Here is a 24,753-nt window from a genome sequence, read left to right on the forward strand (position 1 = left end):
GTCTCAGAGAGATAATCTATTAGGCATAATCTTGGATGGAAGGAAAACTCATGCCCCAAGGTAGGTCTAATCTGACCTTGTCACTAACCCTTGCCTGGCCTGTGGAACTCCCTGGGGCAGGGCAAAAAGCCCTAGGGTTAAAAGCGGAAAGGATATTAGAGATCGCCCAATCCAGCAGTTTCCTTTTATATAGGTCTGCAGCAAAGCCAGGCAGAGCTAGGACTAGATCCCTGGTCCCTTGACTCCCAGGCAGGGGTGAACAGGTGGGGTGGATGTTTGCTCCAACACTCTCTGTTGCTTCCTTACTGTGCTCAAAGGTCACCTTAGGGGGTAGCAAGATTTTCTGCTTGACCTGTTAAGAGCCTGTGAGGGTGAGGACAGGAGGAAGGAGGGAGGAGGTGCTTCAGGAGCTCTCCACCCAGGGACATTCCAAGGCTGCAGGAGCTGGCCAGGCCTGGGGGGAAAACTGAGTGCTGCTGGGAGCTCCTGCCTCCCACTTGATCCCAGCTGCACTTGAGCCGTGAGGAGCATTCCACAGAGAGGGGCATCATGGCCTGCAAGCGGGGGTGCTCGGATAGTCAGACCAAGTGGGTACTTTTCAGCAGTTTCAGTGTGGCCCTGGTGTTCACCATTGGGATGGTCCTGAGCTTTACCCTGCAAAAGAGCACCCAGCCAGGTAGGAATCGCTCATTCCTCATCCCCTCAAGACTTCTTTCCCAATCTCTTGACCCTCATCCCCGCCGATACTCATTCCCTATCCACAGCTCCATTTGCCTCTCCCATCCTCCAACCCTACCAAGACTTCATCCCCAGCAGAAGGGCCCATTGGCTTTCTTTTCCCTTCTCTTTCACCAGGCTGCAGTTACCTGCAGGCCACCAAAGCTCGGGCTTCAGCGCACACCTCTCTCTTGTGCCCTCAGATGGATATTCCTTCTTGTGAGGTCATGTGAGCATCCCAAACTCTGTCCACTGAGAGCTGAAGTCTTCCTCTTCCCTACACCTGCTCCTGCTTGCACCCTGTCAGGGAAGGGACCCCCACTCACACAGGAACCTGGGCGTCACCTTGACCCTCCCCCTCCCTCATCTCTGTTTCCTGCGAGCCTCAAGGGTTCTGCCTCTGTCTTCCTTGTGCCTTCCTATCCCCTACACTCCGTCCCCAAAAGAGCCCTGGTGGTGCAGTGGTTAAGTGCTGACTGAAAGGTCAGCGGTTTGAACCCACCAGCTGCTCCACAGGAGAAAGATGTGGCAGTCTGCTTCCGTAAAGATTACAGCCTTAGAAATCTTATGGGGCAGTTCTACTCTATCTTATAGGGTGGCTGTGAATTGGAATCTACTCGACAGCACTCAACAACATTCTGTCCTCAGCAGCCTTGATCAGCTCAGGCCTCAGGGTCTCCTCTGAGACCCCTGCAGAGGCTTTCTTCCTCCACGAAGACCCTCTGCCTACTGCCTGTTCTCTCCAGCTCACTGTACACTCCCTTGACACACAGCCACATAGCCCAAAATCCTTTGCAGGTGTTCAAGGCCAAGTGCAACCTGATTGGAAGCCTCTTTTCCAATCTTGCCCTATTCCATTCCTCTAGGTTCCATCTATCCCAGGCCAGTGGCCATTCCTTTGAGCCACCATGCTCTTTCCTACCCCCAAGCCTTCGCTTATGCTGCTTTCGCTGTCTGGTATAACCCATTTCCCCTTTCTGTCACTTTTACACCCATGCTTCAAGGCTCCCCCTCAACGTTTCCTTCTCTGAACTTCCCAGCTTTCTTGGCTGCCCCAGGCCAGAAAGTCCTGGGAGCCCACTATTTCCCTCTCTCGCAGCACTGACAACACTGGGGTTTCACTGTCTCTGCTATTTCATATGCTGGACACACAGTGGGAGCCCAGGGAGTGTCCATGGGATGAATAAACAGGGGTCCTGGGGCAGGGATTGATGCAAACATCCCCCTTGGCTTTCATTCCAGGCTGTGAGCCGGACTCCGCCTGCCGCCCTGACGCGGACATGCTGGACTACTTGCTGAGCCAGGGTTGGATCAGCCACAGGGATGGCCTGCTGGTCACCTGGTACCATGCTGCCAACAGCCAGGCAGCAATGAAGGCTGCCCTAAGCAGTAAGTGCAACTACCAGGACAAGGACAGGCGGGGTGCAGGGTGCAGGAGATGGAGGGCGAGCAGAGACTAGGACAAGATGACACTGTAGTCATAAGGGACTTCCTGTGGGGTAGTATTGTTCCTGCTGTGTGCCATCAAGTCAATTACAAGTCATAGTGACCCTATAGGACGGAGTAGAACTGCCTCATAGGGTTTCCTAGGCTATAATCTTTAAGGGAGTAGATTAATAGGTCTTTTCTCCCCGCAGAGCATTTGGTGGGTTTGAACTGCCAACCTTTTGGTTAGCAGTGGAGCACTTAACCATTGTGTCACCAGGGCTCCCTGTGAGGTGGCTTTATGATGGGTGATTTACACTTTTCTTGTCATACTCCCCATGAGGAAATGGAGGCTCAGAGAGGTTAAGCGACTAGCTCAAGGTTGAGCACCTGATTAGCTTTGAGCCCAGTATTGGAACCAAGATGTCTGATTCCAAAGGCATCACTGTACTGCTCTCCCTTCCAACTACCCCTTCCAGGACCTGTCCAGTGACAACTGTCCCTACTAAGGAGGTCTTCGCCCTCAAAGCCTAAGGAAGCCAGAAGATCTGAGTTTGAGACCCCATACTACCAGAACCAAGCTGTGGGTATCTGAGCAAATTGTGTAACTCCTCTGAGCCTTAGGTTCAAAATTATTGTGGCAACCAGTCTGCAAACACTCACTGTGGGACACACAACACACGCAATGCAGTGGGTTCTCCTGGGATTATCATGCAACCCATTTTAGAGCAGAAAACCTGAGGCTCAGAGAAGTTAGGTGATTTACCTAAGGTGACACTGTTTGAAGGTGGTTAAGCCAAAATATAAGCGCTTTTGAGCTGTCAGACTCGAGTCCATACTTTGAAATTACATTATGCTCAACCTCTAGTTAAAGAGGGAAAACAACCTCTCTTTCAGGGCTGTTGTGAAGCTCAAACAGATGTTTTTGAAAGTGCTTGTCAGCTATAATACGATAACTATGAAAGATGAAGGGGACAGCTCTTCAACTTGAGCTTGCAGAAGGAGACACAGATCAAAGACCCCAGTGGTTCTGGGGTGGGGCCTGAGAACTTGCATTTCTAACAAGTTCCGAGGAGATGCTGAGGCTGCTGGTCCCAGGACCACATTTTGAGAACTTCTGCTCAAACACAATCCCCTCAATTTCAGGTGAGAAAATGAGTCCCGAGTGGGAGAGGATCTTGTCCAAGGTGACACTGTAGATACAAAGCAGATCAAGGTCTAGGTGCCAGGCTTCTGGCTCTTATTCTTACAGGGTCACCAGGCAGAAGGCCAGGGAGTAAATGCCTGGGAAATGTTTGCTGAATGAATGAAGGGGTAGTTAGGGAGGACATCCTGGAAGAGGCAGGCTTGTGGTCAGAAGAGGAGAGGCAGGCTGAGTGGGTCCAGTTTGCCTGCTGCTCAAGCATTTCCTCCAATTAGGAAGCTGACTGACCAGCTTTGGTAATAAGGACAGAGCCCTGCCCCCTTAGAGAATCAGGCCAGAGAAGGAGAACGCTTATCTGGGGAAATAAGGCCTGAGAGAAGGCAAGGAGGACCCGCCACCCCCAGGCTCATCCTAGGGTGAGCCCTAGGGCAGCAGAGGAGCAATTGGGGCCCCACCAAGTTGGCGCCTTGTCCAAAATGTCGAGGGCCCCATCTCAAGCTGGGCAGTACCTGACTGCAGGAGCGGGGAGAGTCACCCCCTAGCACAGCTCCAGGGATCCAGAGAGGACCCCAGACCCACTGATCAGAACATGCATTTTGAGCATGGTGCCTCAGTGATTTGTTTGAGACACTGGAGTGACTGGCACCCAGAGAATGAGGACGAGAGAAAGAGATGCAAGATGAGATTGGAAAGTTTGTCAGGGTCTGATGATGTGAGACTATGTACGGAGTCTGGAGTTGATTCTCAGGGCAATGGGTGTTTTTTAACAGGAGGTGACATGTTTACCATACTCAGTCTAGTGGCCGTGTAGAAATGAAATTGGAGGGACTCAGGACAGAATGAGAACAGTCAGAGGGCTATGAGTGGAAAAGTCCCTTCTAATGCTAACTGTGATGTTACATGAGCCAAAGTGACCCCTCCTGCCACTAAGCTCCTCAAGTGCTGACTGCCTCTCGCGTGGCCTTCCAGTGTCTACTTCCACGAGAGATCTCAACTCCCGGCTACACTGAACTCTTTAAAGCGGTGATTAAATTAAGTGCATGAACAAAGAAGATAGAAATAATAATGCTCAGTGCTGGTAAGATGGGCAATCTCACACACTTCAGGTGGGAACATGAATCGGAACAACTTTTTTGGAAAGTAATTTGATAATAAAAAAACTCAAACCTGTTGTCGTCGACTCTAACTCATGGCAATACCATGTTACAGAGCAGAACGGCACCACATGGTTTTTTCTTGGCTATAATCTTTACAGAAGGAGGCCTTTCTACTGTGGTGCCTCTGGGTGGATTAGAACCACCAACCTTTTGCAAATGGGTCAAATGCAACCCATTTGCACCAACCAGGGAGATTTTGATAACATCTGATAATATTTTGATGATATTTGATAATGTGGGCTTTAAAATGACCCTGTGCTGCCCTGACTCCGATTCCACAAGCAGGGATCAGAAATTATCAGGATAAAATAGGCATCATTATTTAATTAGTAGCAAAAAGATTAAGAAACTACCAAAATGTCTCAGGAATAGGGGGATGGTCAGCTCAACCATGGTGAGGACACTCGCTACAGCTTTTGCAGCCATGTTTTTAAAATGAGACATGAAGGACTGTGAAAACGTGTCATAATATTAAAAGAAAAAGATACAAAGTTATAAATGCAGTGTGGTCTTAGCTATGTAAAAACTATCCATAGACTAGAAAGAAAATACTTCAAAACATGAATTGAGATTTGAGTCGATTTTTCCCTCTCCTTCCTACTTTATGGTATTTTCCAGATGTCCTATAATAAACGTGATACTTTTATGGTAAGAAAAATTAATACTTGAAAATGGAGCTAACGTGAGTTTGGCCCCCTGCACAGGTGACGTCATGGTCCTGGAGGCGGATGTCACAGTGGAAGGGCTCAACACGGCCAATGAGACAGGGGTCCCCATCATGGCACATCCCCCAGACATCTACAGCAATAACACGCTGCAGCAGTGGCTGGAGACTGTGCTGGCCTCTTCCCAGAAGGGTAAGGGCCCCTCTGAAGCTGGCTCCCCGGCCCCCCAGTTCTCTGGTCCTCAGCAGCAGTACAGGGATCCCAGCACCAGGAGGTAAGTCTACTTCTTGCCACGACTTGCTCATTCATTGCCTTGGCTTTCCCATCCAAGTCCCAGACAGTGAAGAGTAGGTAAGACGTGGACATGAAAGTGCACGTTCAGGGTGTTCTCTCCTGGACGCGCAGGGGAGACATGAAAGTGCAGGGTAAACTGCAAAGTGCCAAACATGTTCAGGGTGTTCCCTCCTCACTGGCTTTCTGCCTCCAAGCTCAGCCCCTCTAGTCTTCTCCCAGTCACCACCACCACTCCCCACCCCCCCCACACACACACACCACACACTCACACATACGCACGCATCCCCGAGTAATCTTTCCAAAGTGCCGATTTTATCATGCCACTCCCCTGCCCCGACCCTCCATGGCTCCCCATTGCCCTCAGGACAAAGCGTTATCTCTTTGACCAAGTTCTCAACATCCCTCTATAATGTCTAAACCTCATCTCCTATCACTCCCTTCATCCCCTTCTCTTCAACACCCTGAAAAGGACATCCATGTGCCTTTGTTCATCCTGGGTCCTTTCTCTAGCTAGATTGCCCTTCCCTACTATGGGACACTCTCTTTTACTCAAACATCCCTTCCCAGAGGCCAAATGACCTTCCTACATGCTGTGGTGGCTTAGGGCACTCTCAGCTTGTCCTGTTCAGGAATCGCAGCCCCTTTTCACCAGATGCTCGACTCTGCTCTGCACCAACCAGCCCCACCAAGACTCAAGTTCTTAGCTGGCCTCTGCTTCCTGGCCTCTGGGGATGTGAACTCACTTCCTCTAGAGATGGATCCTTCCTCTCTGGGATAGCTTTGCCTATATGAAAGCCCTTCCTCACACTCAGCTGGAATAGAGTCCCCGTCGCCCCAGTCCCACTACACACACATGCGTGCGCACGCACACACACACACACACATGCTCTCGCTGCCCCAGGAAGTCACATATTCCTGGTTCCTTCTTCCTTAGGCACCAGGGGCATTAACGAAGCCCTTGCTTTCCTCCTCACAGGCATCAAACTGGACTTCAAGAGCATCAAAGCCTTGGGCCCCTCCCTAGACCTCCTGCGGCAGTTCACAGAGAACGGGAGAGTACGGAGGCCTGTGTGGATCAATGCCGACATCCTGAGGGGTCCCAATATGCCCATCTCAATCGAGGTCAATTCCACAAGGCCAGTGTCTGCTTTTCTGCCCCAGCTGTGTCATCTTCCTTCAACATCTGGCACAGGAAGTGCTCAGGGGACCTGTGCTGAGTTTTCCTCCAGTCACACCACAGAGCCTCACCTCTAAGCCTTTGCACATACTGTCCCCTCTGCCTTGAATGCCTTTCCCTATTTTCTGATGAACCTCTGCCCAGTTATTACCTCCTCTGAAAACTTTCCTGACATCCTAGGTTGCTTAAGGGATTTCCTCCAGGTCCCTCAGCCCCCACACTTCCTTCTAACACAGCCCTGATTCACTGGGTGGTCACTGTTGGTTTGTAAGTCTGTGGACTCTGATGCACTGTGGACCCTTTGATGGCAGATGAGGCCAAATCCTCTCTGTATCCGCAGTGAACACCACAAGGCTTGGCTTGCTAGAAAAGTCTAAAATGTTGATTCCCTCCCCAGCCCCTTGAAATCCCAGCACTGCCACTACCCACCCTCAAACACGCAGGCTGCATAGTGCTCTATTGTTTACAAGGAAAGTTCACACAGAAACAGTGAATGTATCTGAGTTGATACTTACATAGCACTGCCAGGTGAGGGGTATTTTTTTTTCTCCCAATTTTATAAATGAGAAAGCTGACAATAATTGTGGCTCAATTTGTTGAGTGTTTATTGTATGTCCCAGGTGCTGTTTTCAGCACTTGACATGCAGTATACCATTTAATTCTTGCAATGAGGATGAGGTAGGTACTATTATCTTTATTTTACTAGTACAGGAACTATCTCATAGAAGTTAAATGACCTGCCTACGTCTAGTAAAGAGAGTCTGGGTGGTGCAAATGGTTAAGTGCTGGACTACTAACCTAAAGGCTGGTGGTGCGAACCCACCCAGAGACATCTTGGAAGGCCTGGCAATCTGCTTCTAAAAGGTTACAGCTTGTGAAAACCCTATGGAGCAGTTATTCTCTACACACTTGGGGTCATCATGAGTCAAAATCAACCCGACAGCTACTAACAACAACAAACGTCTAGTAAATAATAGAGCAAAGAGTCAACACCAGGCCTTTCTGAATCCAAATCCCATGCTCTTTACCATTCAGCTCTCCATCCATCCGTCCATCTACCCGGACAGCAATCCATCCATCCAATATTTATTGTGCTTCTCAAACTGAGGTTCATTTGGAAGGCAACAATTTGTTAAAATGTAGTCAACAGCCCAAGATAAATATGGCTTGTCTTAGAGTACTAATTTTACTCAATAGTTTGGGGGGTAACATTTTCCTATTAAAATTTGCATCAGGGCAAAACTGGAATGAAATACAAAATTAAAATATGAGACCTCAGAGACTCTCATAGCTAGCAGAGCACAGACCCGCACACCATGGAGCCCTGGATTCTGTCTTCTCCATCCACAGGGGATATCTGGGGAGTCCTGCCCTGTCTGAAGGCACCCCGTCTTTAAGACTCAAAGAGATCAAGTGACTTAGCCAACTTCTCAGTCAGGACCTGAACCCAGGCCTCCTTGACTCCAAAGACCATGCCCTATTTGTGGAACCTTGAACAAGCCACTTCTGTTCTTTAGGACTCCGCTTCTACGCTTATGTCAGAGATTCCTCAGGCCCTACCCTGTCCTAGCACTGTGGTAGGAACCCAAGAGAAGGGGCCAGCACAGACCTGAATGACCAGCGCCTCTGATTCTCTGCAGGTTCCTGGCCCTGGTCCAGGAGAAGTATCCTGAGGCCACCCTGTCTCCTGGCTGGACCACACTCTACGTGCCCCTGACCTCGAACAGGACATACACGTGTGCCATGGTGGAGGAGATGCAGGCACTGGTGGGAGCACTACCGCAGAGGGTCACCTTCCCTGTGCGAGCCATCATGGTGCGGGCTGCCTGGCCCCACTTCAGCTGGCTGCTGGGCCAATCTGAGAGGTGAAAACTCCTGGGCCCCTACCACAGCCTCCCTCCAAACCTACCCCCAGGAACTAATGTCTCCCAGAAAGATCCCAAACACTCATGGCTGGAAGGGTCTTAAAGATTATCTGGTCTAATCCCCACTGGTGCTCACCACCTCCTGAGACAGCTCTTGCATTGGTGGTAACTCTCTGCCTGTTGGGTAGTGTTTATACTGAGACACAATATGCCTCCCGGCAGCCTCCTCCCGTGGGAGCCAGCTGCGCCCCTGGGACTACACAGACTGTGCCTGCAGTTTGACCTGGGATAGTCCTATCCCAGGATAGCCCTGTAGAGATTGATGACACCCCCCTATACACACACCCAGTTGGCTCCAAACTGCCCGGCTCCAGCTTCCTCAGCTACTCCCCACAGGAATCCCAGGGCTGCCTCCTTCTCCTCTGCGTGTCTGATATCCTCCCCCAACCCCCTTCTGTCTTTGTCCCTTTCCTAAGACAGGACCCAGAAACAGACACGCTCCAAGTGAGATGGCAGGGCAGGCCAACCCTCCCTCTCTCTGGACCTCTGCTTTCAATCATCTTCCTGAACCCCGTTTGGCTTCTTCTGCCCCAGGAAGGGGGTGGTGGTCAGGGAGAAGTGGCTGGTCAAGGCTGGAGGGCAGATACTCCTTCCTGCTCTGGGCTCAGCTGGGGCCCAATTCTGAGTGCAGAGGGTGTGCCGAGGGCCTCACTGGGCCCAGGCAGGCAGCTGAGCCGGCTCTCTGGGCCCCAGGTACAGCCTGACACTGTGGCAGGCTGCCTCGGACCCCCTGTCAGTGGAAGATCTCCTCTACATCCGGGACAACAGCGCCACCCACCAAGTCTACTATGACCTCTTTGAGCCTATCCTGTCACAGTTCAAGCAGCTTGCAGGTGGGGAGGGGGCCTGGGGAGGAGGGTGGTGTGGGCTGGATTCTGCAAGGGTTCAGCATTAGGTGGACACTGGAGCAGAGCTGAAAGGGGAGGCACATCGGAAGGGGGAAATCCTGGGTGGAATATGAGGAAGGATCTATACTGTGTGCCAGACTCTGGGCTGGGCACTGCCACACATGGGATGCTATCTCAGCTCCATAGATCCATGAAGCAGGAATTCCATTTTATGGACAGGGAAACTGTGGGTCAGAACAGTTAAGTGATCTATACAAAGTCATCCAGCTTGTAAGTGGCACAGCTCAGACTGGAACCCAGCAAATTTCAGACTGACTATTTCAGACAAGCAGCCTCCTCCTCTTCCCTCATCCAAACCCCTCATTCCATTGATCCTGAAACTATGAGAGCCTGCAGTTTAGCCATCTCAAAGGGACCCCAACAGGCTCAATGTTCTCTAACTTTCCAGGGAGGTACTTAAGCAAGGGAGAGGGATACCAGCTTCAGGGCCAGACACCTGGTTCCATCAGGTTCCAATCCCAGTGACTCTACTTACTGGCTATAGGACCTTGGGCAAGTCACCGCTTATAATTTATAAAACAGGAAACAGCAGTTACCTGGCAGGTTGCAGTGAGGCGCAGAGAGAATACGAGTAGCACCCTGGACAATGGAATGTGCCCTGTGAATGGCGGCCACTTCATCTTGGCTATTTGGGGGTCCCACAGGGAATGCCACCCGGAAGCAAATCTACTACACAGGGGGCAGCCTGATCCCTCTCCTCCAGCCCCCCAAGGGTGATGGTCTGGGTGTGGAGTGGCTGGTGCCTGGTATCCAGGGCAATGGGAGAACAGCAACAGTTACACTCCCAGGTAAGGTCTGCCCGAGTCCCTGTGCTCCTGGTTAAACTGCGGGGTGTCCTTTGCTTGGGCTAGGTACTGCGGGTCTCTGTTACCATGGGAACACGGACCTGTTTAAGCCACAAGTGGGATGAGGGTAGAGGGAGGGAGTACAGTGGTGCCAAGAACATGAGGCTCCTGGTCTTCAGAGCAGTGCCCTTGAGCCCTCAGCCACACAGAGCTGCAGGAGAGGCAGGCGTGTGCCACAGGGCTGAGTCACGGTAGAAGCCAAGAGCTGAGCTAGCGGTGTATTGTGCTATTCTGATGAGTGCTAAGCATATTTATAAAGCAACCCTTCCACACACTGACCCAGAATCGGTCAACAGATTCCAGGCAGTCCAGGCACCTGCTCCTTCTCCATGGTGGTCCTCATAGTCCCCTCCACTGTCCCTTTGACAAGGGCCTCCAGCGCCCCCATGGTAACTTGAACTCAAGACACTGTAGCCTTGGTTGCCTCTTCCAGACAGAGAAGGCTTGATCCTGCTGAACACTGGTCTCCAGGAACCTGCAGCCGGGGACCCCGTGCCCATCGTACACTTCCCAGGGGGACCTGCCCTGACACTGGAGTCCTGCCTGCTGCAGCTCGCCACACGCCCTGGACACTGGGGTATCCACTTACACATAGCAGAGCCCACAGCCCTCCGGCCATCTCTGGCCATGCTGGCCCGTCTCTCTACCCTGGGCCACCTGCGTCGGCCTGTGTGGGTCGGGGCCACGCTCTCCCATGGGAGTTTTGCGGTCCCTGGCCACGTGGCTGGCAGCGAGTTTCTTGCAGCTGTGGCTGAGGTGTTCCCCCACGTGACAGTGGCCCCCGGCTGGCCTGAGGATGTGCTGGGCAGTGGCTACAGGGAACAGCTGCTCACAGATATGCTAGAGCTGTGCCAGGGGCTCTGGCAACCCGTGTCCTTCCAGCTGCAGGCAAGGCCTCTGGGCCACAGCATGGCTGGAGCCGTGACAAGGCTGCTGGCAGCCTCCCCCCGGGCCACTGTCACGATCGAGCACAACCCAGCCGAGGGAAACTATGCAGCTGGGCGGGCAGGGCTGCTAGCAGCCAGGGCTGTGGACAGAACCCGGGTCTACTACAGACTGCCCCAGGATTTCCGAGAGGACTTGATGGCAGACATTGGCAGAAACTGACCACTCAAGCACTGCCGGGCCAGCAGACCCCAGGGTCAAGGCTTCCCATGGGGGAGCAGGAAGGAATAAACGCCTGTGCCTTCATCCGCGCTCTACACGTGTCCTTGGGGCAGGATGGAGGTGAATGGGCACTGAGGTGCCTAGAGGGTCTGGAGGCTGGGAGCCAGGTCGTTCCGGTTGTCCAAGAGGAACTGCTCACAAGCTTTGAAGGTGGTGTAGAACTCAGAGGAGAGGCCGGCCACGTTGGTGGTCACGTAGTTGAGAAAGCCGGTGGTGGCCTGGTTGTAGTAGGATACCTGCAGGACAGGACGCCACACTCAGGGAGACTGAACGAGGGTGGGGGCTGCTGTAGGGGGGAGTAGCCAAGCGGGCATGAGGCAGATGGGGTCGCCTTGCTCACCTTCTGGGAGGGGAGCGAATACACACCCACCCCTGCCAGCACCCCGGAGTCTTAGACGGTTACATGATTAGTAGGTGTGACCCCCTCCAGCCAGTTCCCAGAGACCCCTCCTCAGGGTGCTGACAACCCTGGCTTCCCTCTGTCACCATCCACCATACTGGAGGTCAGGGCCTGGGTGTGCTCTGTCTCTGGAACCCAGCACTGAACTCTTTTTAAATGAAGGTGCTCTGGGGCCACAGAGGCCAAAAAGGAAGCAGAGGCGAGTGAGGCATGAGCCACTTCCTCGGAGGTGAGCCCAGGGAAGCTTGTCAGCTTGAGTATTGATTTAGCAAACACTGGCTAACTGTCGGTTGAAAGGCTGGAGGTTTGAGTCCACCCAGAGGCACCTTGGAAGAAAGCCCTGGTGATTTGCTTCTGAAAAATTAGCCATTGAAAAGCCTTTGGAGCACAGCTCTACTCTGACACACCTGGGGTCACCATGAGTTGGAATCAACTCAACAGCAACTGGTTTCGTTGGTTTTTACACCTCAGTTCCTACCTGGGTGAGTCTCAAAGCTAGACTGAGGGCTGCAGGGCCCTAACGGAAGCTCCGAGCTGAAGAAGGGGAGCTGCAGTATCCCCACCCTCGCCTTCTCTCAGCCTCCTCCCCACGTTTTCAATTAACACAGACTGCCCTGCTGAGTTTTATGGATCCTCAGAGCCATATAAAGTTTATGGATCCTCAGAGCCATATAAAGCCTTCTTAGACAAGAAGGGGGGTATAAGTAAACAAATAATGCGATGAATTTTAGATCAGAACCCAGGCTTTCTGCTCTCAGTGTCCAGGGCTTTCTCCAAGACCCCGCAGTGGCCTCTGACTTCTCTCTGCACAGGATGAGATCTTAATAAAGGTTCATTTTTGGCCCTTAACACTCCCAGGCTCCCCAAGCTGGAAGAGGGAGCCTGTGAGCGGTGGGCTGGGCCTAGAACTGTCTGAGCTCACAGTGCTGAGCTCAGGACTCATGTGCACATCAGGGTGGAGCCAGGTTGCTTGGTTGGGGGTGCAGGGGGGAAGGGGATGCCAGGCCTCACCTTGGTCAACTGGTCCCCCTCGCGCCAGAGGCAGAAGCCTGAGCAGAGGGTCTCCCCGCGCTTGTACTCCGGTGTCTCGAGGTGCGTGGGAAGTGTGACTGACCTCAGTGCGATGATATACGGGTCCCTGTAGCGGCAGAAGCATGGGAGAAGGGCAAGGGTCAGCCACAGGAGAAGGTCAGGGTCTGTTCTGCCCAGCCCAGACACGGGTCCTGTCCCCGTCCCCAGATTCTGGAGCCCGTCTTCTGGCATCTATGCCCTCCCCGCGGGTCTTGAACACATAACTTTTAATGCCCCTGCCCTTGAGAGGAGGCCCCTGAGGGTTAGCAGCCCTGGGTTCACTAGGAGCCAGCGTGACTTCACTGTGGGGCTCCTGGAACAGCCCCTCCACTGCAGACACTCAGGGCAAGAGTTGTGTGTCTGGAGGTGTTTATTCCTCATGTTCTGGCCACTGTCCCTAATGGAAGTGGGGCCATCTGCACCGGCATTCCACCCATGGCACAGTGGGCAGGCTCACCACCCTCCAGTCAACACCAAGCGCTCAGAGCACAGAGGCCAAGGAGGTGGGCTCGTGAGAAATGTCCCGTCCATGGCCTGGTCAAGGCAGCCTCAGCTGCCCCAGGGACAGAGGTGACCCTGCTTTAGAGCACGAGTGAGTAGACGGGAGGTGGGTGCTCCTTTCCCCATTTTGTCCATGGGAAAGCCATAGCAGCTCAGAGGGGTCCAGCATGGTACCTCGGGTCCCGCAGCCAAAAGGAAGCGGAGCTCTGAATCTAGGCTGATGTCTCCTCCCCGGGGAGGAAGATGAGCCTTCCCTTCTCCCCACTCTGCTGTCCCCTGTCCCCCCACCCCGTAGGCAGGCACCCACCTGTTGTCACAAGGCTTCCGCCTCGAGGCCAGGATCACAAAGTCATGGGGCTTGGTGTCACTACCGAGGGCGGGGCTGATGACGTGGTAGATGGCATCGTCCTCGTCCACCTGCTGCACTAGTTCCACACTCCTGCGGAAAGGACGAGAGATCGGGACCAGCGGGGTCACCCAGCTCCTTGCGGGAGCAGCAGGTCCCTCCCATGCTTCAGCCTCTCTGAGCATCTTCTGTGGTGACACCTTGTCCCCTGCACTGCTCAGCAGGGACCAGTAGGAGAGCAGAAAGTCACAGTCCAGACAGGGCCACACAGAGGCACACAGAGGCACGTACACAAGCAAATGCATGCACGCACGGACACAGAACAGACCCAGACATGTACAGACACATGCACACAGGTGGGTACACGTGCACAGACTCAGGGATAGACCCTGACACTCACACAGATCCATACGCGTCCGCATATGCCTGCGCAGGGGCACCTGCCCCACACACACGTGTGACGATTTAGCCCTCGTGCTTACGATCTGCTGAGCAGCCCTGTACGCCAGGCACTGCTCTAAGTGCTTCCCGTTTAACCTCACAACAGCCCCTTGCGGCAGTTACTCTTATTATCCACATTTTACAGCTAAGGAAGCTGAGACTCAGGGATGGAGCTGCCCACGGTCACAGAGTCAATAAGGAAGCAGAGCCAGGACTTGTGCTCAAGCTGCCAGGTGCGAGAGCTGTGCCCCAGGCCTGGGTACACAGCAGGCATGTGCCCAGGTGCACACACACAGGTTTACACCGACACCCAGACACACACAGGGCATCCACACAGAGATATGCATGGCTGTGTCCAAACCCACTGCCTTCTCCCCCACTCTTCTGCTCTTCCTTGAAGATTGGGTGCGGAGGGGGGCAGCCATCTAGGGGCTCTCGTTCCCCTCGGGCCATCCCCCAATCAACCCATCAAGTATCAAGATCTGATCATGGCTTTCAACACCCACAAGGGTCCACCGCCTCCAAGAAGCCTTCCTACCATATGCAACCCTCCTCCCATATCCATCACCAAATTACCCTCAGTCTCCTAGAATGCACCCCCAGGACCTGGAGTCACCTAGACCAACACAGCCCTTTTTGCAAAGAATCCTTATGCACAAAGCCCGTGTAAATACAGCTATAAGTGGGCCTACTCTGGTGAAGATAGATGAGGGTAAGAAGAAGGAAGCCAATCTGCCAAAAACCAACTCGCCAAATAACCACAACAAACAACTCGTTGCCATTGAGTTGATTCCGACTCATAGCAACCCTGTAGGACAGAGTAGAACTATCCCATAGCCTTTCCAAGGAGCGCCTGGTGGATTTGAACTGCTGACCTTTTGGTTAGCAGCCGTAGCTCTTCACCACTATGCCACCAGGATTTCCTGCCAAGTGACCAGCTCGCTGAATATCCAAATACGCAGATCCTTCTTATGGATATCTCAGGAATAAAGTCTCCTCATGAATAAGCCATTCAAGAAACAATTAAAGAACTCCCAAAAGCTAAGGTGTTGACATAACAGAAAATGACTTTAAAAGTGATTTGAGAAAAGCATCCATTTAAACTTAAAAATTCCCATATTAAACACTGAAATTTTGGCTCTTTTCCTAAGAATATATTTATCTTCCTTGACTAAGTTCAAGAAGATATTCATATGAGGAATCAGTAAATTTGGGGAACAAACGAACTCATAAGAAGAACACGTTGCTATTCATAGTCATTGACTACTATATTAAAAAATAACACAGTCACAAGAATCGGCACATTTGGTAATTGCAGCAATTTGGCCGTTCCGTGAGTCGTCCTAGACCTCACAGGGGGTCCCGAAGCCCTGCTCACTCTGTCAGTGCCCTGTCCACCAGCCGTTCCTGAGCCCCCTTTGGAAAATTAGGACTCCACAGACCATGGTTTGGCAATCACTGATCTCTCTCTGAGTTCAAGTGCATGACCCACTCCCCACGTGCCCAGCCCCTCACCGGTAGTGCTTGTCCCACTTGGGCCTCCGGTGCAGGTCCGAGAGCAGCTGGAAGGCCTGGGCTGCATCCACATGCACCACCATTTCCACGTGGAAGGAGAGGAACTTGTCGTCCTCCAGGGTATACAGGTGCACCTGCATCAGACAGAGGGTGGCCTCGTTCCTGCGCCCCCTCCCCAGACTATGCCAGGGGGTGGGGCGGGCTGGCTGAGGTGCTGGAGCCCGGGCTGCCACTGGCTTGTTACGTGAACCAGTGACTCAACTTCTCTGAGCCTCAGTTGCATCCCCATGAAGAACTGAGAGAATTCAGTACAACTGGACAGGAAAGTGCCTTGAGAAGCAGGAACTGAGGCAACAGTGCAATGGATCCTCAAAGTCAGGAGCCCATCCCATCCCCAGTGCCACAGATGGGGAAGTGACTTGCCCAAGGGCACAGGAAGTCAGTGGCAGGGCTCGGGTCTTCTCTCAGCCAGTGTTTTCCCACTGGTCCCCATTCTCACAATGACTCTACAGAAGGAGCAAAGAGAGCGGGGAGCAGCTTGGCAGAGAGCAGCAGAGATGAGAGATCGGGGACAAGAAGGCAGACAGGAGAGAAAGGATTTTCTGGTTCTTCACTCCAGGCCCTGTGCGGGCGGCTGTATTTCTGTAACTGGGTTGGTTCCACAATCTCTCCAATTCATTTCCAGAAGCCCCCTTTAGATACAAATGGTTTGAGAGTTTCTGTTGCTTGCAATCAGTCACTTCTGACCAAGACAAAGGACTCTGGCTGCTCAGAGGTGAAAGGAAAGGTGGGTGGGGTCAGTTACCTCATTGATCTCCGAGGACAGTGCCCAGTTGTCCTTGGCCACAAGCATCTTCAGGGAGGAGACGTTGTTGTAGCTCAGGTACACCTGGACAGAGCACACAGAGAAGCTATACTCTCCCCCTTCCTCAGGTGGCCCCTGTGCCAAGGCCATGTAGTGTGGGGAGAGGAACCTGGATCATGAATGGGGGAGGGGTACTCTGGAAAGAGCCCTGGGCTTTGGGAAAGGAGGGCCAGGCTTGGCTAGACTCACTGTGTGACCCTCCCTGGACAAGTCACTTCTCCTCTCAGGGCCTCGGCTCCCTCCTGCCAAACAGCGGGAACCCAGGAAAGCCCTCTGTTATCTATAACAGTTGTAAGGTACACCATTCAGACCCTGTTCCTTTCTGGCCTACCCCAAGCCCACTCTGACAAGAAGGGGAAGGTTAGGGGAGACCCCTATGGGCCTGAAGGCTGTCCCCTCTGAGCAATGGGCCTCACCTGGTTGCTGGGGTCCCAGGGCACAGAGAGGGGCACCTCCGCCTGCTTACAGGACACGATGTACTTCCTGCGAGAGAGGGAAGATGACAGCCTTGGTCCCTTGGAAGCCCCATCCCTTTCAACAGACTTTACTGTAAGCCTATTGTGCGCTAGACCCTGAGCCAAGCTCAGCAGATGAGAGACACTCTCCTGTCCGGCTAGGAAGACTGGGTGGACTCAGCGACCCGAGAATACACAAACTCAGTCCAGTACACCAACAGCAGCTCGGAGGTGGGGAACAAGCTGGGGAGGAAGGGTGTCAGATTTAAAGCTCAGTTCCCCTACACCTTTGCTGGGCAACTCTGGCTAAGGCTTTATTTTTGGGGGGGGGTGTCTCTGAGTCAACACCTACTCATGGTGACCCCATATGTGTCAGAGTAGAATTATGTTCCGTCAGGTTTCCAATAGCTGATGTTTTGGAAGTAGATCTCCAGGCCTTTCTTCTAAGGCACCTCTGGGTAGACTTGGACTTCTAACCTTTTGGTTAGCAGCCAAGCGTGTTAATTGTTGTACCACCCAGGGACTCCCTGGCTTAGGCTACCCTACTTTTCTGCCTCCGTGTCCTGATCTGTAAAATGGGCTAGTAGTCATAGCCGCCTCATAGGGTCATCATGAGAACAGTGCTTGGCACATAGTAAATGCTCCATAAATGCACACTTTTTTATATTAACAAAGGTTCGTGAACCCCCATGTGTTCATAGCACTTCCAAGTGTGTAAAGTGCTTTCACAGCAGAGTCAGACACACCTGGGCTTGCATCTTGAGCAAGCTGCATCTCCTCCTGGAGCCTTTCTTCATCTACCAAACGGGCACCAGAGTCAATAGAAAAACACAGCATTTAAAATTGGCCAGACTTGGCCAGATTCAAATTCTGACTCTGCAGATCACTCCTATCTGTGTGGCCTTGGGCAAGCCACCTAACGCCTCTGTCTTCAGTGTCCTCGCCTGTACAATGGGCCAATGAGACTGCTGTGTAATAAGGCCAAAACCAGAGGCTGTCTGTACAGGGCCCACCCCATGCCTGGAACATGGGGGCCGCCCTGATGAAATGCAAGTGCCCTGGGGCCAGAGGCGCAAGCAGACAGCCCCCACTCACCTGTCAAGGCGGATCTTCTTCCTGGCACTGGCCTCTCGGTACCGCCGCTCACCGTCCTGAGGAGGGACACAGGGACAGACCGTGGTGTAGGCAGGTCAACCAGCCTGCCTCCCCACTTTCTGAGCACCCTAGGAGGCCCTGCAGCCCTACAGCAGGGTTCAGGTCTCACTCGGCAGCCAGACGTAAACCAATCTGGCCAAGAAAGCGCCCAGGGACTGAGCTCCAGCCCCAGGTCCCCGCAGACTCAGGGTGCCTTTGGGAACGCCTCTTCCCTTCACTGGACCTCTGTGTCCTCCCCTGTACGGCGGAGACCTTTAGAGGGCACTGATAGTGGAGTGAGAACCCTCATCGATGGAGCACTTCCTAAGTGCCAGGACTCTGCTAAAGTGCTCCCATGTACTGTTTCATCTAACCCTTAGAACAGCACTCTGAGGTTGGTGCTATTACTACTCCCATTTTACAGATGAGGAAACTGAGGCACAGAAAGGTGAAGTGGCTTGCCCAAGGTCACAGCAGAGGTAAGGGGTGGAGCCAGGATCAGAACCCAAATGGCCTGACTTGAAGCCCACCATTTTAACTGTCACCTCTAGTGTCTCCCTTGCCCCCATTTTTGAGCAGTAAATGGCAGAAGACCTGTGAAAAGCACCTTGTGAACTCTAACCGTGCCCACCCATCTTCAAGAACCCCCACTCTTCCACCCACCACCCACTCTTGACAGCCCAACCGCTGGCTGCAGAGTGGTGGGATTTTTACAGCCCATGCTTAGGCTTGCAAAGTGGGCAGGTAGGGCAGTGACCTTCTCAGAGAGAGGAAGACACCTCTCCAAGGTCAAAGCCAGCTGGGCCTAGACCGAACCCCAGGGCCTGGAGCACAGGAGGCACGTGGGAGCTTTTTTTTTTAAAGACAGCCTCCAAATCCATTTCCCGACTCCTGTCTCCATGCTCTCTGCTCTCTCATCACCCCTTACTGAGGGCTTCCAGGGTTTGTCAGGCACGGGGCTAAGGCCCTCAGTCAGTATTACATATCACCCCCAACAGCCCTGTGAGGCAGGGACTGTCCATATGCTCAGTGTACAGATGGGGAATGAAGCTCGCAAGCACACCAGGTAGGACGTGGCAGAGACCTGACTCCAAAACTAGTGCTCTTCCAGCTCCACAGATTTGTGAGCACCCACTAACACCCAACTATGAGCCAGGACCTCACGCACGTTCTGCGTTCTTCTAGGGGCATCACCGGGGGTCACAACCAGGGCACTGGGCCCCTCATTCCCCTGGGCCTGTCAGGGGGCTGGTAGGCCCCACCACCCTGGGCAGAGAGGGAGAAGAGTCAATGGGTGGGGCAGGGCACCATTCCCACTCACCCCAGGCTGGGGCCGAATCCAGGGCAGCTTCTGGGGCTGGTCATTTACGTCCAAGACCACAAAGGTCATGAAGGCGCTGTTGATGTGTCGCCGGTGGGTCTCGGCCTCCTGGCGGTAGGCCTCCACGCACACACCCACCTCCATGCTGTGGCGGGGGCGGGGGAAGGATGCTTCCACGCTGGACAGACCTTCCTGAGGCCGTTCCCCCTCTCCCCACACTCCCCACACACTTATGCATGCACACACTCCTGCAGTTCTTCCAGCAACTCAGAGCAGAGTCCCACTGGCAGGAACCAAGAATAGCTCCCTCCTCTCCCTCCCATCAATGTTCACAGAGCGCCTACTGTGTGCCTGACCCTGGGATAGGCACGCTACCATCACCACCACCACCACCACCACCAGCTGCCATCAAGTCAACTCCAACTCTTGGTGAGCCCATGTGTGTCAGAGTAGAACTGTGCTCCACAGCGTTTGCAATGGCTGGTTTCTCTGAAGTAGACTGCCAGGCCTTTCTTCCAAAGCACCATTAGGTGGACTAGAACTGCCAACCTTTCGGTTAGCAACTGAGCACATTAACCATTTGTACTACCCAGGGACTCCGTAGTAGACACTGAGGACACAAAATGAATAAATCTGTCTGGCCCATGCCCTCATGGGCTAACAGCTAGGGAATGGGTCACAAACAAGTAAGCAAAGATATAAATATGTAATTAGGAATTGCACGGGGTTATGAAAGGAAGTAAGCAGAGAGGTAGGGGTGGATGGCCTAATTAGAAAAAAGTTCATTACCCACTATTCACAGCGCTGTACCAGCCAGGCTTCTAACAGCTCAGTTGCCGCTGTTCATGTATATCTTACTGTCTGTATTAATTTAATAATAGCAGCCACCACATTTCTTCTCACTTAGGAAGTTCTATAATTTCAAAATATAGCCATTATACAGATGGGGAGACCAAGACCCAGAATGGGGCAGAAACTTGCCCAAGGTCAAATAACCAGTCAGGAAGAGAACCTAGTTAAGGGTTTTTCCCTTGCAAAGTAGCAGAAAGTATGCTGGTTTGACAGCCAATAATAATGATGATGACGATGATAGCCAGCAGCAGCGGCAGTGGCTGGTCTTAACTGAACATTTTCTCTGGCATTCTGCTAATAACACCTCACTGAATCCTCACAGCTATGAGATAATTGTGGTGAGCACAATTTCACAGACAAAAGAACTGAAGTTCAGAGGGGTTTAGTAACTTGCCCAAGGTCACACAGCAAGTAAGAGGTGGGGCCAAAATCTGAACCCAGGCAGGCTGGCTCCAGAGCTGTTACTTTTAATGACTGCACTAAAAAAAACAAACCAAATCTGTTGTAGTCAATTCAATTCCGACTCATAGAGACCCTATGATCTTTAAAATCACCAAGAAAGACACTTATTTAAAGTAAGTTTTCGGGGGAGTGGGGATTAGAATTCATTCCAAAGAACACGACTGAGGGGTCTAACTTTTGTCTTAGGAAATGGGTGAGAAAGGGCTTGCTAAGCAGCAGAGCACTGGCAGGAAGTGGCCCTGGGATCAGAGCACCTACAGTATGTAAGGCCTGGAGTCAGGGCTGGGGAGAGAGACAGAGCCACACTGAGCACATGGTATGGTCCCAGACAGCCTAAATCTCAGTGACGGTAGAGGGACTGTGCTGCCAGGCTGGAGTTTAGACCTTGTCTGCAGAGTGACGGGCTCCTAGTAGGTAAGGGTCCCTTCTCCAGTCAGGACAAGGCCTCTGCCCTGGGGACCCAGTCCCACCCATCCCAGCTCCTCACCTATGCTTGAAGGCATTGTTCACGATGGCCTTGAACACCAGGCGGTCCCCAACCTGAGACGGGCCACGGAAGTGGAACATCTCAATGGCCTTCAGTGTAGGGTGGGCCCGACACAGCCGGCTAGAGGAAGACCAGGAAGGGCCAGGAGAAATCCCTCGTGCCCTAGCCACTGCCTTGGGCCAGCTTCCTTCCCCTGCTCCCACCCCCAGACCTGGCCTGGAGCCACAGGGACTGCCCTCTGGCCCACCAGCCTCCATCCCACCCAACCCAACGATAGTTCTGCCCAGAGGAACAGAACTAAAGTCCCATTTCACAGTTAGAACACTGAGGTCTATGTGCATGGCTAGAAAGGAGCTGAGTTTGAGGTGACAGAGGAAAGCCTGGGGCAGAGCTTGGAGTAAAACCCCTGCCCCATTTTCCTTCCAACCTTTACTTCCCCTACTCAAAGCTACTTGTCATTCAAGGCCCAGCTCAAGAGCCCCTCCTCCAGGAAGTCCTCCTTGACCACCTAGGCTCTCACCCTTCTCGGAGATCTTATGGCACTTACAGCTGGAGCTGCCTGAAATTCATTGCTATGCGCTGTCTCCACAGGTTAGACACAGAGGAGGGCCCATTTGAGCTAGGCTCTAAAGTATAAGGAATTCACCTGGCTGAAGAGGGCACTTCAGATAGAGGGAAACAGCAAATACCAAGTCATAGAGATATAAGAGTGTTAGTCAGTGAAAGGTAGTTATTATAACTATTTTTTTAAAAAGACCAAAAAACTCCTGATATTTAGGGTAGAATGGTAGAACAAGCGCTAAAAACCCACTGCAGTCAAGCTGATTCCGACCCATAGTGACCCTAGAGGACAGAGTAGAACTGCCCCATAGGGTTTCCAAGGAGCAGCTGGTGGATTTGAACTGCCAACTTTTTGGTTAAGAGCTGAACACTTATCCATTGTGTCACGAGGGCTCGCAGAACAACTCCTGGATAGGCACGAAAGGTTACAGAAGGAATTGTTTTTAGTCTAGAAAGAAGGGAACCGTTACAGAAGGGTTCATGGAGAAGGCAGGTAGGATTTTAGCAGACCAAGACAAGTGGGGGATGTCATGGCGGAACATTAGACCAGGAACAAAGGCAGGGGGTAGGAATGTGCAGGATGAGAGTGGGGAACGGCCAACAGCTTGGTCTGAAGACAGCCTAAGACACAAAGAAGAGAGCAGGCAGGGCCAGACCAAGGGGAGGCCCTGGTGCCAGGCTGAGGGCTTGGCATCTACCATGCAGACTATGGAGAAAAGGTCAACACACAGAACATCATTTCCCTCCAGCTCTCTGGGTCTGAAAGCCCTGGGTTACCCCAACAAAACAGCCAAGATGTCAAACATCAAATGCCAACACCAAGCTGAGGTTTCCCAGAGAGGGAGCTGGCAAAAGAAAGGCGGAGGAAAAGGGAGACGGGAGGTGAAGGCAAGGCACTCTCCCCTCACCTGGCTGCAATGGTGGCCACGTTCTCCATCCAGGCCATGATCTGGCCCCCGAAGGTGTTGCCTTGGTGATTGGCGTGGGGGGGTAAGACCAGCTCCACACTCTCCACTCGGGTCTTCTCGGCCAGCACCATGTGGCTGCAATCTCTGCTCTCCAGATCTGACCAGGGAAGGGGACAAGGGGAGGGATGCAGGTGCCTATGAGAAGATTCCCAAGGGCAACCCCTCCCCACCACCACTACTCACCCAGGTTCTTTAATTTACCCAGCACTAAGTCTGCACAGAGCCCTGGTGGTGTAGTGGTTAAGCATTCAGCCGCTAACTGAAAGGTCAGCAGTTTGAATCACCAGTTGCTCCTTGAAAACCCTATGGGGCAGTTCTACTCTGTCCTATAGGGTCACTATGAGTCATAATCAACTTGACAGCAACAGGTTTTTGTTTTTGTTTTTTAAATATGTATTTTTTTATTGTGCCTTAGGTGAAAATTTACAGCTCAAGTTAATTTCTCATACAAAAATTTATACACATATTGTTATGTGACACTAGTTGCAATCCCTACCTTGTGACAGCACACTCCCGCTTTCCACCCCGGGTTTCCCCCATGTCCACTCAACCAGCTCCTGTCCATTCCTGCCTTTTCATCCTGCCTCCAGATAAGAGCCACCCGTTTGCTCTCATGTATCTGATTAAACTAAGAAGCACACTCTTCACAAGTATTATTTTATGTTTTATAGTCCAGTCTAATCTTTATCTGAAGAGTGGGCTTCAGGAGAGGTTTTAGTTCTGGGTTAACAGAGCGTCCAGGGGCCATGGCTTCAGGGGTTCCTCCAGTCTCAGTCAGACCATTAAGTCTGGTATTTTTACGTGAATTTGAGTTCTGCTCCACACTTTTCTCCCATTCCGTCAGGGACTCTGTTGTGTTCCCTGTCAGGGCGGTCATTGGTGGTAGCCGGGCACCATCTAGTTCTGGTCTCAGGCTGAATGGAGTCTCTGGTTTATGTGGCCCTTTTGTCTCTTAGGCTAATATTTCCCTTGTGTCTTTGGTGTTCTTCATTCTCTTTTGCTCCAAGTGGGTTGCGACGAAGTGATGCATCTTAGATGGTCGTTCGCAAGCTTTTAGGACCCGAGACACCACTCACCAAAGTGGGATGCAGAACATTTTCTTAATAGACTTTGTTATGCCAGTTGACCTAGATGTCCCCTGAAACCATGGTCCCCAGACCCCTGCCCCTGCTACACTGTCCCTCGAAGCAGTTGGTTACGTTCAGGAAACTTCTTAGCTTTTGGTTTAGTCCAGTGGTGCTGACTTTCCCTGAGTACTGTGTGTTATCCTTCCCTTCACCTAAGATAATTCTTGTCTGCTACCTAGTTAGTGAATTCCCCTCTCCCTCCCTCCCCACCCTCATAACCATCAAAGAATGTTTTCTTCTGTGTTTAAACCTTTTCTTGAGGTATATGGATATACTTAAAAGAGGATCAACAACTGCACTTCCATGGCTATTGTCTTAGTTTTCTGGTGCTGCTATAACACAAATACCACAAGGGGGTGGCTTTGTCAAACAATTTATTATCTCACAATTTAGGACGCTAGAAATTCGATTTCTGGGTGCCGGCTCTAGGGGAAAGCTCTCTCTCTGCCAGCTCTGGAGGAAGGTCCTTGTGTCTTTCCAGCTTCTGTTCCTTGGCTCCTTGGTGGTCTTCATGTGGCCTGGCATCTCTTTTCCCCCGTCTCTGCTTGCTTTATCTGTTCTTTCACATCTCAAAAGAGATTAAGACACACCCTACACTAATTCTGCCTCATTCATATAACAGAGAAATCCCTATTTCCAAACTGGATTATAACCACAAGTATAGCAGGATTTACAACATATATTTTAGGGGGACACAATTCAATCCATAATAGCTATTAACCAAGAGCCTGCACTCGCTCTCATTTTTCTCAAGTTTTTTTTTTTTTTAATTGTACTTCAGGTGAAGACTTACAGAACATATAGTTTCTCATGAAACAGAAGT

The 24,753-nt window shown here is 52.1% G+C and overlaps 2 protein-coding genes across 2 annotated transcripts in view; one reads left to right on the forward strand and one right to left on the reverse strand.

Annotated features, from left to right (window-relative positions):
* Positions 1 to 549: 549 nt before the first annotated feature.
* On the forward strand, positions 550 to 11,364 carry FAM151A (family with sequence similarity 151 member A). The gene is made up of 8 exons (XM_004371702.1): positions 550 to 676; positions 1,960 to 2,106; positions 5,148 to 5,300; positions 6,379 to 6,538; positions 8,220 to 8,444; positions 9,198 to 9,337; positions 10,057 to 10,200; positions 10,691 to 11,364. Exons 1-8 carry the CDS (start codon positions 550 to 552, stop codon positions 11,362 to 11,364), a joined length of 1,770 nt encoding a protein of 589 aa, XP_004371759.1.
* A 19-nt stretch (positions 11,365 to 11,383) lies between these two features.
* ACOT11 (acyl-CoA thioesterase 11) overlaps positions 11,384 to 24,753 on the reverse strand; it is a 70,356-nt gene continuing 56,986 nt past the window's right edge. Inside the window, exons 9-18 of the mRNA XM_004372039.2 lie at positions 22,744 to 22,900; positions 21,275 to 21,394; positions 19,474 to 19,618; positions 18,114 to 18,169; positions 16,980 to 17,046; positions 16,504 to 16,587; positions 15,699 to 15,832; positions 13,704 to 13,835; positions 12,836 to 12,962; positions 11,384 to 11,660 (exon numbers count right to left, since the gene is read on the reverse strand). Coding sequence (XP_004372096.1) covers positions 11,505 to 11,660; positions 12,836 to 12,962; positions 13,704 to 13,835; positions 15,699 to 15,832; positions 16,504 to 16,587; positions 16,980 to 17,046; positions 18,114 to 18,169; positions 19,474 to 19,618; positions 21,275 to 21,394; positions 22,744 to 22,900 — 1,178 coding nt within the window. The 3' untranslated portion in view covers positions 11,384 to 11,504. The remainder of the gene's footprint in view (positions 11,661 to 12,835; positions 12,963 to 13,703; positions 13,836 to 15,698; positions 15,833 to 16,503; positions 16,588 to 16,979; positions 17,047 to 18,113; positions 18,170 to 19,473; positions 19,619 to 21,274; positions 21,395 to 22,743; positions 22,901 to 24,753) is intronic.

Source organism: Trichechus manatus, unplaced genomic scaffold (assembly GCF_000243295.1).
Source record: "Trichechus manatus latirostris isolate Lorelei unplaced genomic scaffold, TriManLat1.0 scaffold00015, whole genome shotgun sequence".
Classification (NCBI taxonomy): Eukaryota; Metazoa; Chordata; class Mammalia; order Sirenia; family Trichechidae; genus Trichechus; species Trichechus manatus.

Excerpts from the sequence above, each read along its gene's own strand:
- FAM151A (XM_004371702.1), top strand. The coding sequence starts at position 550 with ATGGCCTGCAAGCGGGGGTGCTCGGATAGTCAGACCAAGTGGGTACTT. Across the intron at positions 677-1,959 it reads GCAAAAGAGCACCCAGCCAG|GCTGTGAGCCGGACTCCGCC; the intron begins GTAGGAATCGCT and ends CTTTCATTCCAG. Across the intron at positions 5,301-6,378 it reads GCTGGCCTCTTCCCAGAAGG|GCATCAAACTGGACTTCAAG; the intron begins GTAAGGGCCCCT and ends TCCTCCTCACAG.